This window comes from Carassius gibelio, chromosome B5 (genome assembly GCF_023724105.1).
Source record: "Carassius gibelio isolate Cgi1373 ecotype wild population from Czech Republic chromosome B5, carGib1.2-hapl.c, whole genome shotgun sequence".
Taxonomy (NCBI): Eukaryota; Metazoa; Chordata; class Actinopteri; order Cypriniformes; family Cyprinidae; genus Carassius; species Carassius gibelio.
In genome coordinates, this window is record NC_068400.1 from 915,374 (window position 1) to 931,444 (window position 16,071).

The 16,071-nt window shown below is 37.0% G+C and overlaps 1 protein-coding gene across 1 annotated transcript; it reads left to right on the forward strand.

Moving 5' to 3' along the window:
- The first annotated feature begins 10,050 nt into the window (after nucleotides 1-10,050).
- On the forward strand, nucleotides 10,051-14,938 carry LOC127957840 (cathepsin Z-like). The gene is made up of 6 exons (XM_052556544.1): nucleotides 10,051-10,198; nucleotides 12,267-12,430; nucleotides 13,843-14,022; nucleotides 14,125-14,275; nucleotides 14,370-14,535; nucleotides 14,617-14,938. Exons 1-6 carry the CDS (start codon nucleotides 10,080-10,082, stop codon nucleotides 14,740-14,742), a joined length of 906 nt encoding a protein of 301 aa, XP_052412504.1. The 5' UTR covers nucleotides 10,051-10,079; the 3' UTR covers nucleotides 14,743-14,938.
- Nucleotides 14,939-16,071: the final 1,133 nt, after the last annotated feature.

A 16,071-nucleotide genomic window follows, 5' to 3' on the forward strand; every position in this document is an offset into this window, starting at 1 on the left:
GTGTATAAATTGGAAACTAGAGATGTATGGCAAATCGCACTCTTAACCATTCCTGAAGAACTCCGATCTAAATTAACCCCTCAAATGAAATCTGGAGACATAATCAAGCGAAACAATAACGAAACTGATGAAAGTATCTTTGAACGATTAAAACAGGCATTGCTAGATATAAGGGGTCCAACAAGCGCAGATTGGAGCAGGATACTACAAATTAAGCAGGAAAGCAATGAACCGTTTGAAACATTCGCCGAACGTCTGTGGACGACATACAAAGAATATTCCGGTCTAGAAAATGCAAGCCGTGATCACGAACCATTGTTACAACTCATAAAGAACAATGCTGGCACTCCAGTCCAAAATGCTTTGTTAAACGGAGCAGATTCAGCCGAAAACACATTCAGAGCGATTGTAGATTGGGGTTCAAGGATAGAAAACAGATGGAAATCAAAGCCCCAAACCATTGCATCTGCACAGTGGATGACAGAAGGGAATTATTCTAAAAGCAATGGGGCTGAAAAGCATGTCCACTTCTTGGAGGAGGTGACTTGCTGTGATGAATCTAGAACTTTTAGTTCAGAGGAAGCCTGTGCCACTGGTCAAGATAGTGTGCCGATTTCAGTTCTTAAGGAGATGCAGCACCATAATAGCGTAGAGTCGTGGACCAGTGCGCAAGGTGTAAAAAAAGCATTAGAGATTCATAAAAATCCTCAAACTTCAGGAGAACACAGCAAACAAACCTGTGGCAAAGATAGCAGGTTTTGTTCTTCCTGTCAGAAAATAGGCCACACAGAGGAAAAATGCTGGTCACTGGGAAGGGGTAGACCTCCACCTTATTTTCAGAAACGTAGGATATCACTTTCTAAAGGAAAAGATCAGGGGTTGACATGTAACAAGTCTACCTCTGGTAACATTCTTAGTGAGTTGACTGCATTGTTAATGCAAGGCCTTCAGCTACTGACTTCACTTACTAGTGGGTTAGCAGTTTAATAGCAATGAGTTTAATATGGAAACATCCAAATTTCAATAATCCTGCTTGCATTTTCAAATTTATAATTGTGCTGAACATTGTGAGCATAGAAAACACATTATAGTTGTTTGTGCTACTAAATGTACACATAGCTTAGTTTAGTTTATTCTTTAAAAAACACATGACTGCTTTACTGTAAGTGTGTAAACACTTAGGTTTAAGGTTGTAGATGCTACATGCATTCTAGACCATGTGTCTTGTGTAAAATTGGAATAACTTTAATACTGGAATTGCATCGCAATTTCAAGTTGCATGTGTGTCTGTGTTGAATTTGTTTGTCTCCTGAGTGGTACACTCTGCTATTTTCTGTATAGCTGCAGTTAAACCATGTAGAGGAGCATAGAATAGCTATGTGGCCACAGTGTGATTTCATAAATGTCTCAATGAAAATGCTCTCCTCACATGTGAGAACTTAAACCGTGTGGCAGATTGATTTGCTTCACAGTGCCAAAAGGGAGGAAGTGTGATTTCATTTCAATAGTGTGGCACAAGCGATAGCAAACCAATTCATCCTTCACTGAGGAGCGACAACTAAAAATTTGATCTGATCAGAGAGAATGGCTAACATTACTTGGAAATGGAAACTCTGAATTTGCAACTAATCTTGCAATAATAAAAACATTTTATGGAAGTATTTTGAGCCAGATCTCACCTCACACTCGCTCTTAGAGGCTATTACCTGTTACAGCAACAGGACCAAATTTACATAACAATTGTAAAACTTCCTTTCCTTTGTTTGGAGCATGACAGCATTTACACAAAGCCACAGTCGTATACAGCCACAAAACACCATTTGATCTTTTAATCTTTTAAATTGACTTGAAAAATAATGAGAGGGGGGTGTAAAATACAAGAAGTTTTATGTGCCACAGAGATCTGCATGTGTGAACAACACCATAAAACAACAATTGCCATAAAACAACAATTGTCAAACAGACAACACCAAAACAGGTGAACACATGTCTGCCCACAGATCTGACTGTAATGAGAGCAACAGCAACTAAAGCCATGGACATTGGTCCATTGGAATGCATGATGACATGGGTGATAAAAAAACCAATTAATCTAGAAAATGTCCCCAGTAGAACTGGGGTCTCTAATGCTCATGACACAGCAGACTGTGAGGGCTCGACTGCAAGAGCAGCATCAGGTGTTACACACTCAGACTGCACTGAAACAGGAGCAGTGATTCAGATCTGACCAACCGAACTCCGTTTGTGACATCTGGATTAAAACTGCAGTACATGAGGATGAATGTAGTTAAAATAATTCCACATGCCAGAACACTAAACTGATGAAAAGTTCAAAATTAACTGTGGTTATCTTTGTATCTGTTTCTGTCTCAGGTTGACCACTGCAATTCTTTGGAGGACAGATACCAGGAGGGTGTCTTGTCCCCTCTGCACCAAGTCAGGACAACAGAATTGTTACATAACCTGAAATGCGGGAGATGAATGTGAAGACACTTGAAGGGGCCATTCACACCTCACAGGAGAACATCACCACACAAATATCTACATGGCCTCCCGGATTAGAACCGGAACTACATTTTTGCAACACAGATTGCTATAGATAAGACTCCATTCATCTCCCAGACATGACCATAGAACACACATTTCACCCATTGCATCATCACCTCATCTAGACTATCCAGTCTGCACACTACAATCAGTAGACAATGATGGCTTAGATCACAAACGTGGTACTCCACTAAAGATCTATTGTCCATCATCACACTGACAGAACCACATAGCCTCACACACACAGGATAGACAGAAATAGAATTAATTACATTCCCCAAAGATATAAAATATCTACTATCTGCAACTGTCTAAAAAACTAGTGGAACAACACTGTAACACATTTGTACGACAAGTCACAGATCGATGGTGCAAATTTTTTAACACAGAGGCAGACAAGCCTTTACAATTTAAAATTTTGAATTGTTATTGGGGTGGTTGACAAGCCAGAGGGCCCCTGGTTTCCCAACACATCACTAATGACAATAAACATTATTAAAATGATCAAATATGAAGTGCCTGCACTTCATCTCTATCAATCAATTATAAAATTAAACATTTTACCTAACCATCAACTGTGACTAAGCCTTTATATCTTTACATCAGATACCCATTCTCACACTCACACACACACACACACACACACACACACACACATACACACACACACACACACACACACACACACACACAAACACACACACCTGTTACAAGGAATTTAGGATTTACATTGTAGAAAAATGTTTTAATCATGTTCTAAGTCACTTCTTAAAAACCTTAGATCATCTAAAGTGGCTTGCAATAGAAGATTCCTGAATTAACAGTGTGATTATTGTATATACCTTCATAATTATGATTGAATGTTCCTATTGTCATTATATGACTTGTTTATTGATTGCATACCTCTAAATTTATGCTCAAGTTACTGACCTCTTGCTGCATTTCCTTTGAGTTATTCATACCAAAATTTATGTTTACATGGGACCACTTTTAACATCAGATGTACCACTTGCACTGGCTGACATGAATTCATCAGGTTTCTTTTTTGTTTTATTGCTCTTATGTTAATTTATGACCTTTTTATCTTACTCCATGGGTGATGACATTAAGCTGATCCGAATTCAGTCATTGAATGGCCACTAAGATGCTTTTCAGGTGTCCCACACAAATCGTTGTGTAAGCAAGGAGGACACCTTCATCTACTGAAGCTCACCGCTGGAGGAGAGAGGATTCACGAAGATGGGTCAGACTACCGTCCTAGAGAAGGTGCCATAAGGAGCAGAGGTTTCTCCACAAAGGAAGGACACGTTAACTGAACAAGTCGTAAAGGCTCAGATTGACCCACTGAACTGTGCTCACATGCTGAGCTCAACCACAGGTAGAAACCCTGGAGATATTCATCCACCTGCCAAACTCAAGCGACACACACATGCTGAGACAGACTGTTCTGCAGATGAATACAGCCCTCAGAAGGTTTCTAAAGCTGCTTACATCACAAAGACAATTTTGAGATAACATCTCGAAGATAAACAATCATCTAACGGTGACCCCATTGGATTCATCTGAATGTGACCCATTGGGGGTCAAACGGAGGAACTGTAAGGACGAAAGAACCTGAGATACTTTGATCTCCTGAGAAACAGACAATACAAACATACACGGGCATCTTCGAGACACCCCACAGAGTGGAGGAGCAGGAGACCTCCTCCCCTTCTGGCCATTTGTTTCATTTTAAATCCCTTCACCCATTCTTCCTTCTACTCAGTCTGCTCAAAATGATTACATGAAAATGTCAATGCAAGTGAACTAACACTCATGTCTAGTATCATTGGAAATGTCTCAGTGCAACTGGTACAATGGTCTCACTCTCACAAAAGTAGATTAGAAGATAATACAGATCTGAAGAGTCAAGAGATATCTTGATTACTGTGATGGGAGTGTCCTTTCCTGGGGCCCTCCATGTAAATTACCCCCTGTTCCCATTGAGTTGTAAAACCACCCAGGCTTGGGACCTGAGGTAATGCAAATTCCAATTGTTAGTTTCTGTCTTCATCTCGGGGGATGTTTGTCTTGGTCTGAGGTATTTAAAGGATTGCAGCAAAAGGATCAGGGCGATTTCTGTAGCCAGAAAGCCCGTAGTGTGTTGTGTGTCTCTTCACTTCATACTATGTATTTTCTAAGGTCAGGTATGCATATTTTACTTTTAGATTCATCTTTGAGAATTTGATGTTTTGTATTGATATGATTTGATGTGTTTCAATTGGATATGTAATTGGCAAAATACATATCTACCTGACTGTAAATAAATTGTTACATTTTGATTCTATTCTGTCTTACTCTGTAATTATTGACTAGTAGATTACATTGTATCCTGGTTAGCAACATGAGCACCCGAATGAATGAGTAATATAAAAATAGAGTTAACTAGAATAATCAAATGTCAGAAGAATATTAATTAAAAAGGCATACAACCAATTTGCATTTCAACCTAAATTCGAGGTCATACTAAAATGGAGTCAGATTAAATAATAAAATGGAGTCAGATTTGAGTTTAACCTAAAATGAATAACTCTACGCGCTGAAAGACAGAACACGCAGGAAACCTTCATCCAGCACCGGATACCTTCCTTGGGCCGAGTGTCTGGACCTTACAGTTTTATTAAAGGAATTTTAAAATATAAATGAAAATATAGGCATAATATATGAAAATATTGACATTGCATATTAATCCATGTAGCAGGGCCGTGCAGAGACCTTTGGAGGGGCAGGTGCTCAAAGTATAAAAGGGGCACATGGAACAAGGCTTTAAAAAGCGCGGTTCAAAATATCAATACAGCAATATATTGTGATGCATTCCTTGCCAATTTGCGTATTGATATGGATGATTATGTATTGATACGGCAGCCAATGCTGTGATGCAGTTTTGAAAAAGAAAAAGATTAGAAGAGACAATTTTAAGTTTAAAAGTAAAAAAGTCTACATTAGCCTCTTTTTCTTCCTCTATCTCCATCTCCTCATCTGATCTATTACTTTCCAGTCTCTGTCCATCTAAGAACAAGGCACAATCTACTATTTCATTATCAATCTATTATTTTAACCATCACTACTACTCTTGCACGTAATCAATAAGTCCACCTTAAATATTGATACAAAACAATAAACAACTTAATCATGCTATGAAAGCACTGTATAACTTATATAGGCTTATGTTTTATTTATTTTTCCTTTTAATTCAAAACAATTCCAAACATGCTTAATATATCAGGAAATATCTCGATTCTCAAACGTGTAAGTAAACGCGTTTTGCACCTTTATAGATTGTTATTTGATCAATAAATGCAAAGGTAGTGTAATCTATTAACTACACATAAAACCCCGACTTTTTACTTAAGTGCCATATCATGCCATAAAATATTTTTAATACGACTGAATTTGCATTTAATGTAAATTTTAATAACAATATTGTAAGTTACTTATTTTAACTCTTTCATTTTGCAGAGAGTAAAGAACATTTACATTATCAAATAACATTTACATTCAGTCTAGCCAGAGTTCAGGCACTCTCAAAAACTCCCATTAAAATCACTGAAGCACTTTATATTACATTATGCACATCAGGATTGTTTTTAGTTTTTACTCTCTCTCTCTCTGAAGAAAGAATTCGCTAAATAATTCAGTCAGCGAGCAAGTGAACAAAAACACCGCGATTCATGATGACTCTTCTGCACGTCTCCGATTGGCCATTGCATTCCCGCAACAGAACCCTTGATTGGTTATCATCATGAAGCGTTGTTAGAACGTCTCTGGCTCAGCGCCAGCCAGCGAACACAGATTTGAATTTAGCAGCTGATGCTGTGCACTGAACGATCTAATCACAACAGTGTGATTATATCAAATATATAAAAAATATTATTCTGCTGTTTTTTTTTTTTTTTTTTTTTTTTTTTTTTGTCGTTTGGAAGCTGCATTTAAAATCAACTTGGCTCAGAAATCTTTGAATGGGCATGACGCCTCTTCCCTCGATGCCTGTGAAACGTTTCTCCCTCAAACAGCACGCTAACGTTACTGTATACTACAGGCTACACACCGCAATATAAACAACATATCTGCATGTTCTCACATCACGTCGTTCTTGTAAAATAATAATAAGTAAATACATATCAAAATCACTTCACTGAGAATGAAACACCACTTTCCAGCTTCCGCAGTAATGAAAATATCCTCTGACAATTAAAAAATGCGCGTGTGGCGTGAAGAATCGTCTTGGTTGGATGAGGAGGCCTCGTCATCAGGTCAAAGGTCACCATGTTGGTCATCTTATTGCGGCTAAATTATTATTCAAAATTTTACTAATATTTAGATTGGGCATGAACAGGCATTCACAAAAGGAAACGTTATGACAAAAAAAAAAAAAAAAAAAAATTAGAGGAAATTTTGCTTTGACAAAAGGGCACTTTGGGCACCAAAGGGCAAAGGGGCAGGTGCTCAAGCACCCAACGCCCCCCCCCTCTGCACGTGCCTGCCATGTAGCCTACCCCCCTAAAATAGGCTACCACTTGTAATGCTCCCATGCAAAGTAAACCACAATTTCCTTTGAATAATATAACACATAATTCATATAATATAAATAAAACTGCACACCTTCTTAATGTGTCAAATCTAAAATATGGTTTAATACAATATAGCTTAGAGAGCTCAGGCACAGGCTTGACATTTATCCTGCTTGAATTTGTTCTAAGAAATGCACATAACTTCATAAGTACCAGACTTTCATCTGTGAATATCACATATTAAATATATTAAATATTTTAACTATAGTGTTTTCCTTTCATTTTTCCGTTACAAATGTAACACATCAGCGAGGCAAAACTGACGTCTATTTGCGAAAATGTGCTTTGATGCACTTGTTTGATAACTTGTGGTTAAAGCGTCACTCAGCGGTCAAAAGCTGCAAATGCACATTACAGATGCCGCGGTGGCAGTACGTGCGGCGGTAGAAGGGGCGTTTTGGATGTCTTGGATATCTCTTAAATCTTTGCTTGTACAAATTCAGTGTGGTCATATTTTGAATACCTCAAACTGAATTGAGGTCATTTGTTTTATAATTTTATTACTGACTGTGTACTTGTCTTTTGTGTGTGTGTGTGTGTGTGTGTGTGAATTCAATTCAATTCAATGGTGTGGAAAATTATTGTACATTATGAAATCAAAAACAACCCTACTTGCTTTTTTTAGTGCACAGTACTAGTCTTGTAGCAAATTCAATACACTGGGAAAATAATTGTCTGCCATCGCTTCCGGCTATGGAATGGCATTCTTGCTCTGAAGTCAGTTCGATGGATTGGGAGAATCCTCTTTGTTAAGTCATGATGTTAGGACTGCTGTTTCCGGCTCCAAGTCTCTACCTATTTCACTTGAGAATACTATCTCAGGCAGACATTTATTAACACGATTTCATTAATATTACATATTTAAGCTAAGCGTAATTTGCTATGCACACTAGTGAAAGTGAAAGTGAAGTGACATTCAGCCAAGTATGGTGACCCATGCTCAGAATTTGTGCTCTGCATTTAACCCATCCGAAATGCACACACACACAGAGCAGTGAACACACACACACTGTGAGCACACACCCGGAGCAGTGGGCAGCCATTTATGCTGCGGCGCCCGGGGAGCAGTTGGGGGTTCGATGCCTTGCTCAAGGGCACCTAAGTCGTGGTATTGAAGGTGGAGAGAGAGCTGTTTGTGCACTACCCCCACCTACAATTCCGTCCGGCCCGAGACTAGAACTCACAACTCTTCGATTGGGAGTCCTACAGTCTCTGTGCTCACAAGTGTCTCAGACGCTAATATTTTAGCTGAATCAGTTTGTTGGGGGGCGTCTGGCAGAGCGTTAAGGTCCCAGAAGTGGTGAAGGATGGTGTCAGATGTAACAAGCATATATTCTTAATGGGGTCCTTTTATGCTTTTTTACTTTTGGAATTTTAGTCAGTGTGTAGTGTGTATGTTTGGGCATAACAAAGATCTACAAAGTTACAAATCTCAGAGTCCACTCCAAAGGGAGATATTTCTTCTTTTTTTTATCCCTTTTCAAGAACTACAATAAACAGCTTGTTTGGACTACAGCATTGTTTTCCAAAACAATATCAAATTGTTATGGCAATATTGATGCCATCCTTATCAGAGGGAACTTACTGCTTTGGCAAGGGGTGGGCAGTACTGAAACACCGTCTGAGCTGCTCACCAATCACAACACACTGGGACAGCTAACCAATCACAACACATTTTGTTTTTCAGAAGGCAGGTCTTCATCAAACCCAGAACTAATCGAGACATTTGTGAAGAGAAAGGTATTGTAATGTTTATCGAACCACCAAGCTTGTTCTAGTACACCCCCAAAACAAATTCAAGACATTGTAAAAGAGCATAAAAGGAACCCTTTAACCACCCCTATCCAACCAAAGTTAGAAATCCCTGTATCATGACCACTAATTCACATACTTTGTCAAGATAAAAGTGGGTTTTGTTCAAAGTTGCTATTATCCATCCACATTTATATTTGATATGAATATTTTTGGGTAATTAAATATCGCCAGCTAAAAAGTAACTAGTATCTTGTACTATTTTTTGAGAAGAGTACTTTTTACTTTTACTTAAGTAACGTTTTGACAGCAGTAGTTTTACTTGTAATTGAGTATTTTTTCATCAATGTAACAGTACTTGTACTTAAGTAAACATTTTCAGTACTCTTTCCACCACTGCTTAGTGTGGCGACATTGTCACGCCTCTAAACGTGATGATGAACTCAAATTTCAAATAATGTTGAATTATTTTGTTTTGTGCATATCAATCATCAAGTTGCCATTATCTGGCACATATACCAATGAACAGAGATCTAAGCTTTCATAAAATTCAGTCTTATTGCATTAAGACACTCAGAATAGTCAAGTATCATTAAATGAGTCTCACTTCAAACAAAACAAAATTGTGTCCGGGCATTAGACTTTTCATACTTAATATTTTTTTAACCAGTGACATCTAATCAAATGCAATATCTCTGAATCAGTTATTATAATATAATACTCTAAAATTATTTGTATGAAATATCATTCAAACCAAATGTTTTGGGTTCTTTTTTTATCTGTGGACCATGTTTTAATATCAAACAGTCAATACGTGTTTTAATATCAAACAGTCAATGCAGTAAATCAAATATCAATACAGTTTTGTCTTGCATTATCTTATTTGACAAGAATAAAAATTCAATTTTGTGTAGTAAATTAATTGTTATATTACATTATATTATATTATAAAAGATTAGCCCAAACTAGCCCCAGTCTCACCTATAATGTACTATCAATTATAAGGTATTTTGAGGACAGAAAATGTCTGTCAAACATAACAGTGTTTTTCTTAGAGGATGTCCTATAAGAGAGTTAGTTTCGATTTTTTCTCCACGCCTCCATGCAGACACAAGAATAAAACTGCAGTGCAGACTTGTGTGATGATCATATGAGTGCCTGAGATTCAACATGTTTCATCTGCTGTTCTTTTATCTGTTCACTGTGTCAGATGTTTTCGCCGGACAGTTTTTTAATGAGAATGAGCCCTGCTACAAACCCCAGCCGAGAAGAGACCTACAAGGAGTCAAGTATGTTGAACTATAATTTTTTCCTGAGTAGTGGTTGAAATGCAACGCTAGGGCTGGGTCTCAAATCTAGTGAGCCGTCTACCCAGGTAGCAGTTTTGGGTATCAGATTTTTGTTCATACCTGGGAAATTCTTTTTTTTTTTATCTCTTACTTTGAATTTGCTAAGAAATTAAATACACTGATGAAAAGAATTTGTATTCTGTACTATTTTTCCTATATTTCTCCAATGCCAATGTTATGATCTGTTTATACATATAATAAACATTTTATTTAAATTTTTATCACAGGATAAAGCAGACAATATATTTTATAGGCATCTGTAATAAATGCTATGTTAGCCCTGCATCATCCAGATACTTTATTTATTACCTGGAGATGACTGGTTGCAATCGTGCACGTATTCTCTTCACATTTTTTAATTAAGCTCTGTTATAGCGATTGCTGGATGCCTTTATCAATATAGTGATTTCCTAGCACGTCCTAATCTGTTAGTCCATTTTGGACTTTCTGCAAGGGTGCGCCCTACGGCTTCAAGTATGATAATTGAATAATGTTATGCACACTGGGATTTTTTATAGAAAGATTAATATTACAGGAGAAATAAAGGAAAATATTTCAACTGGATGATAGTGGGATAGAATGGTAAAATACGGGAGAATCATTGGGAAAACGGGAGGGTTGACAGGTATGCAGGGGAGTGACACACACTTCTGAGGCTAAAAAATACTGTCTAGGAAGCCACGTCTGGTTTTTACTAGTAGGTTTTAATAGGTTAACTTACTTTCTTAATAACTGCCCTAAAAAGATCAAATTAAATAAGTAATGGGTATCTTCTAGTCTGGGTTTTTAAGTTTATAAGCAAAAATAAATGTTAATATCATGCTGAGAAAATGCAAATAACATTTTTGAAGTTATTTCCTGTACTTTTCTTTTTGCTAATACATTTTCTGTTATTCATCATTTATTTATAGCTAGTTCATGTAACATTGTGTTCTGGCATCTGTTAGATTTTAGCAAAGCTTAGCTTAGTGTGTTCCTGTAGCTCAACTGGTAGAGCACTGTGCTAGCAAGCAAGCGCAAGGTTGGGGGTTCGATTCCCCGGGAACACATGATATGTAAAAATTGATAGCCTGAATGCACTGTAAGTCGCTTTGGATAAAAGCGTCTGCTAAATGCATAAATTTAATTTAAATTTAATTTAATTTAATGGGATATATATATATATATATATATATATATATATATATATATATATATATATATATATATATTTCCAGTGTAATGCATGAATAATTTTTTCCCCATTATTTGGCCATGTCATTTACCGTATTTTCCAGACTATAAGTCACACTTTTTTTCATAGTTTGGCTGTTGCTGTGACTTATAGTCAGGTGCGACTTATTTTTCAAAATTAATTTGACATGAACCAAGAGAAATGAACCAAGAGAAAACATTACCGTCTACAGCCGCGAGAGGGTGCTCTATGCTGCTCTGTGCTCCTGTAGTCTACCACTGAGCAGAATAGAGCGCCCTCTCACGGCTATAGACGGTAAGGTTTTCTCTTGGTTCTTGGTCCTAAATAAATCCAACTTATAGTCCAGTGCGACTTATATATGTTTTTTTCCTCATCATGACGTATTTTTGGACTGATGCGACTTATACTCAGGTGCGACTTATAGTCAGAAAAATACGGTACATTTTTTTGCTTCCCATGTCGCCCAGTGTATTGCAGGTGACTCACATTATGGCAATTTGGTACACTAAATTATTAAGAGAAAAACACAGCAGAGTTGTGAAAAGGTAGCAATCATGAGACCATTTGACACCTGCTTCATTTACTCTTATATATGTCACACCCTCAAAGTTAATTTCCCATTTTTTTGGTTGTTAACTGAAGAACAGATAGCCTTGCATGGGTTATTTTTATGAAGTTTCATTCATGGCCTATTGCTGCTTGCTGTGAATGCCTTTTTCGTGTTTTTTTTTTTGTGGTCCTTGAAGAGAGAACTGGATTTGCGGCCAAACAGAATATGCAGATGCTTAAAAAACTTTTTCTTATTTTCTTCAGGACTGGGTCACGTCCTTATGAATCTATGAATTTAAAAGACCTTCCCAAAGTGTGGGACTGGAGAAACATCAACGGTGTCAACTACGTCAGCACCACACGCAACCAACACATACCAAAATACTGTGGCTCCTGCTGGGCGCATGGAAGTACTAGTGCTTTGGCAGGTGAGGGAAAATATTATGGGGTTTGTCACACGCGGAAGTTGTCACAAACCATTTTTTTCGTGTGTGAATCACAATTTTCAGACATTTTTGACAAATATCTATTTTTGTGTTCTATAAGTAAAATGGGATTTACATATATATATATATATATATATATATATATATATTAGGGCTGTGAATCTTTGGGTAGGCAGCGATTTGATTTGATTCACGATTCATAGGTTTTCGATTCAAGAATGATTTTTGCAAATTTAGAATGATTCGATTCGATTATAACGATTCGATTCTGCATTCATTAAGTGCATTCACATGATTATTTCAATGCTTCCCCTAAATTCTTTAATTGCTGGGCAAATTACACCAGCCTTTATGGTATAAAGGTAAAAAAAAAAAAAAAAAAAAAAAAAAAAAAAAAACTTTTGCCCATTGTTAGATGCTAGTTAAATGATGCTATGGCATGACATGGCGTAAAAATTTATGTAAGCCAAGATTTCAAAAAAGAACTTTAAAAGTATTATGTATAAGCTTACATTTTGTCACACCACGGGCATAGCCATCACTCATCATCCATCCATTCAATAAATATGCAGCTTTCGACTGCTCAGGTAACGCCGTCGGTAAGATGCAGAGAGCCATTGACAAACTACAGTAAAATAAAGCTACTTCACTTTAGTATTACTGACCACGAGTCCTAAAGGATAGATCACACATCAGCTGCGTCAGAGACGAACGGAGCGTGAGCACAACCCTGTGACAGTCTCAGGCGGTAATAGTGGAGCGCGCGAAGGATAGATGCGAGGCATGAACACTGTTCAAGGTCTCCATTAATTTGTGTGTGTACTAATTTAATGTGCATATATTTTGACAGCACTGAATAGCTATAGAAATCATGATTCATTCTATTCTTAGCATTTTAAATCGATTACTGTCCGAGATTGGCGAAGAACGATTCAAAAATCATGTTTCAAGATCGATGCATATGCATTGTCGGGTTTGTAATCGATGCATCAAGAAAACAAGTGAATTCTTACACACCTAATAAATATATATAGTACCATAAATGATATGTAGTTTTAAATGCATCTAATTCCTTTGGACCTTGTTGATAGATTATATATGCAAACACTTTTATTACACTTGATTTTTCATTTGACCACAGGACCTTGATAATCAATATTTTCTGAAGTTGAAGCACCTCTTTTGACTAACACTTAATTTTTGACTCTTTTTGATGTCAAAAATCACATAAATTAAAATAAATAAATCCGCTCATATATATCTTTTTATTTGACGGCTTGACCGTGAAGCACGTCTTTTTTACTAAAACTTTTTTATAAAAGAAAAAATAAATGAATGCTGAAGTAATCTTTACTTGAAAAGTTAAATGCTGAAGTTCCTCTTTTTCTTCTTAGATCGTATCAACATCAAGCGGAAAGCAGCATGGCCGTCTGCCTATCTCTCTGTCCAGAACGTGATTGACTGTAGCGACGCAGGTAACTGCCATGGTGGAGATCATTCTGGTGTTTGGAAATATGCACACATAAAAGGCATTCCTGATGAAACATGCAACAACTATCAAGCCATAGATCAGGGTACGAATTTTGTTTGGTAGAGCATCTGGTGGCTTTCTTGCATGGACATTTGTATTGCATTAGTGTGTATCTTGTGTGTTTTTTTTTGTTTGTTTTTTTCAGACTGTAGCTACTTCAATCAGTGTGGAACCTGCACAACCTTTGGCAAGTGTAACGAAGTAAAGAACTTCACTGTCTGGAAAGTCGGAGACTACAACTCAGTTACAGGGCTGGACCATATAAAAGCTGAGATCTATTCTGGAGGACCCATCAGGTATTCAGCATGTTCTGGTATGCAAATGGTTAGGGATTTGTCTTACTTTTAATATTTGTCTTATGTTTGGTGATTTTTGATACTTTGACTTTAGTTGTGGGATCATGGCAACAGCCAAGCTGGATGCGTATACAGGTGGTTTGTACTCTGAGTACGTACAGACTATCGAAATAAACCACATTGTATCTGTAGCCGGTTGGGGTGTTGATGAGAATGGAGTAGAGTACTGGGTTGTCCGTAATTCTTGGGGAGAGCCTTGGGTAAGCAGAATCTGAAAAGTTACAGTAGCCCTCTGAACAAATGAAGGTGTTGAATACATGTTCTGCTCTTTTGTTATTTAGGGAGAAAAAGGCTGGCTCAGAATAGTAACCAGTGCATACAAGGAGGGTAGTGGGGACAAGTACAACCTCGGCATCGAACTTGACTGCATGTATGGAGACCCCATCCTATCCCCAATCTACCTGTAGATGGCTGTGACATTCTTCACAGAGAAAACACATTAGATTAGATTGTCAAACCATGTCAACACGTGCAGCCATGGATTGTTTTTCAGTCACACTCTTCAATAAAAGTTCTACTTTGTGTCATTTTATCATGGGTATTTTGGGATTTTGCTTTTAGTTTAAACTGAGTGGAATTATACATTAAAGTTAATTACCAACATTTAAACTGTCTTTGTATTTAGTTCTAGCAGCCGAGGACCACGTCTATGCATTTAACAAATTTTTTAGTTAATTTAAATTGAAAATATTTTGAAGAAACATATACAGTTGTAAAGCTTGATTTTGTGTGTGTGTGTGTGTGTGTGTGTGTGTGTGTGTGTGTAAAGCTGTTACCAGTCTCTGAACGCCATCAATATAGTAAACATTCCCTTAGCCCCTACGGAAATTAACCATGTTTTTGTTACAAAAACAATAACAATACTTAACTATGGTGCGTGTATGGTTACAAAACATGGTAATCAATATGCCAACATATTTTTACAATAAAACAATGGTTACAAATTTGGAAGGAAGCTACTACAGGTTCTAAAGAACTTGAACCCAAAAACTGCACTACAGAAAACCTCATTAATCCTGAATTTATGTAGTTACCCACGTCTACATAAACATAATACATTTAATCACCCCTTTAAACACTTTCTAAAATCATTGAAAATTTTAATATTGGACTGAATTGTCACAACTAAATTAAGAATTCATTAATGAGATGGACTTTATGCCAGCTTAAAGCAATACATAGGAAATGATGTTACCATCAAATATGAGAAACCATGGTAGACTGGTGTAAATGACTGAAACCTGTTGTCATGCACGTGTTTGCCATAGCTTTTTTTATTAAAACACTATACTTAAGTTTAACTTTAAATGACATCAATCAATACATCAAAACACCAATGTGTTTCCTGCAGCCAAAAAACAGTCCTGGGAACAAAATCCTGTGCAAGCATTTGAGTAAAAGCCCAGAAGTTCACCACGCCGGCCTGTTCCCCTGTACCCTGATGGGTATGATTTGTAAAGGGCTCTCCACTCCAAGCATTCCCTGATGCAGTACATCTGTCGGAACTCCAGAGAAATTGTCAAATATGCAGAGTCACCCATTGACAAAATAACTTTAAGGATTTCCAGGGGAAGCTGTTGAAACAAAAACATATTTATACTTGTATATAAAAGTTATTAAACAAATAAATATATAATACAGACAACCTTGGTTTAGACAAACCTGATAGATTGTTGTTACAACTGCAGAAAGAAAAAAAAGATAATTTTTATAATACTACTAATAAAATATTAATA

Bases quoted from the DNA above. Each gene is read 5' to 3' on its own strand.
- LOC127957840 (XM_052556544.1), top strand. From the start codon at position 10,080: ATGTTTCATCTGCTGTTCTTTTATCTGTTCACTGTGTCAGATGTTTTC. The intron at 14,023-14,124 runs GTACGAATTTTG...TGTTTTTTTCAG, and splicing joins CTATCAAGCCATAGATCAGG to ACTGTAGCTACTTCAATCAG. The intron at 14,276-14,369 runs GTATTCAGCATG...CTTTGACTTTAG, and splicing joins TATTCTGGAGGACCCATCAG to TTGTGGGATCATGGCAACAG.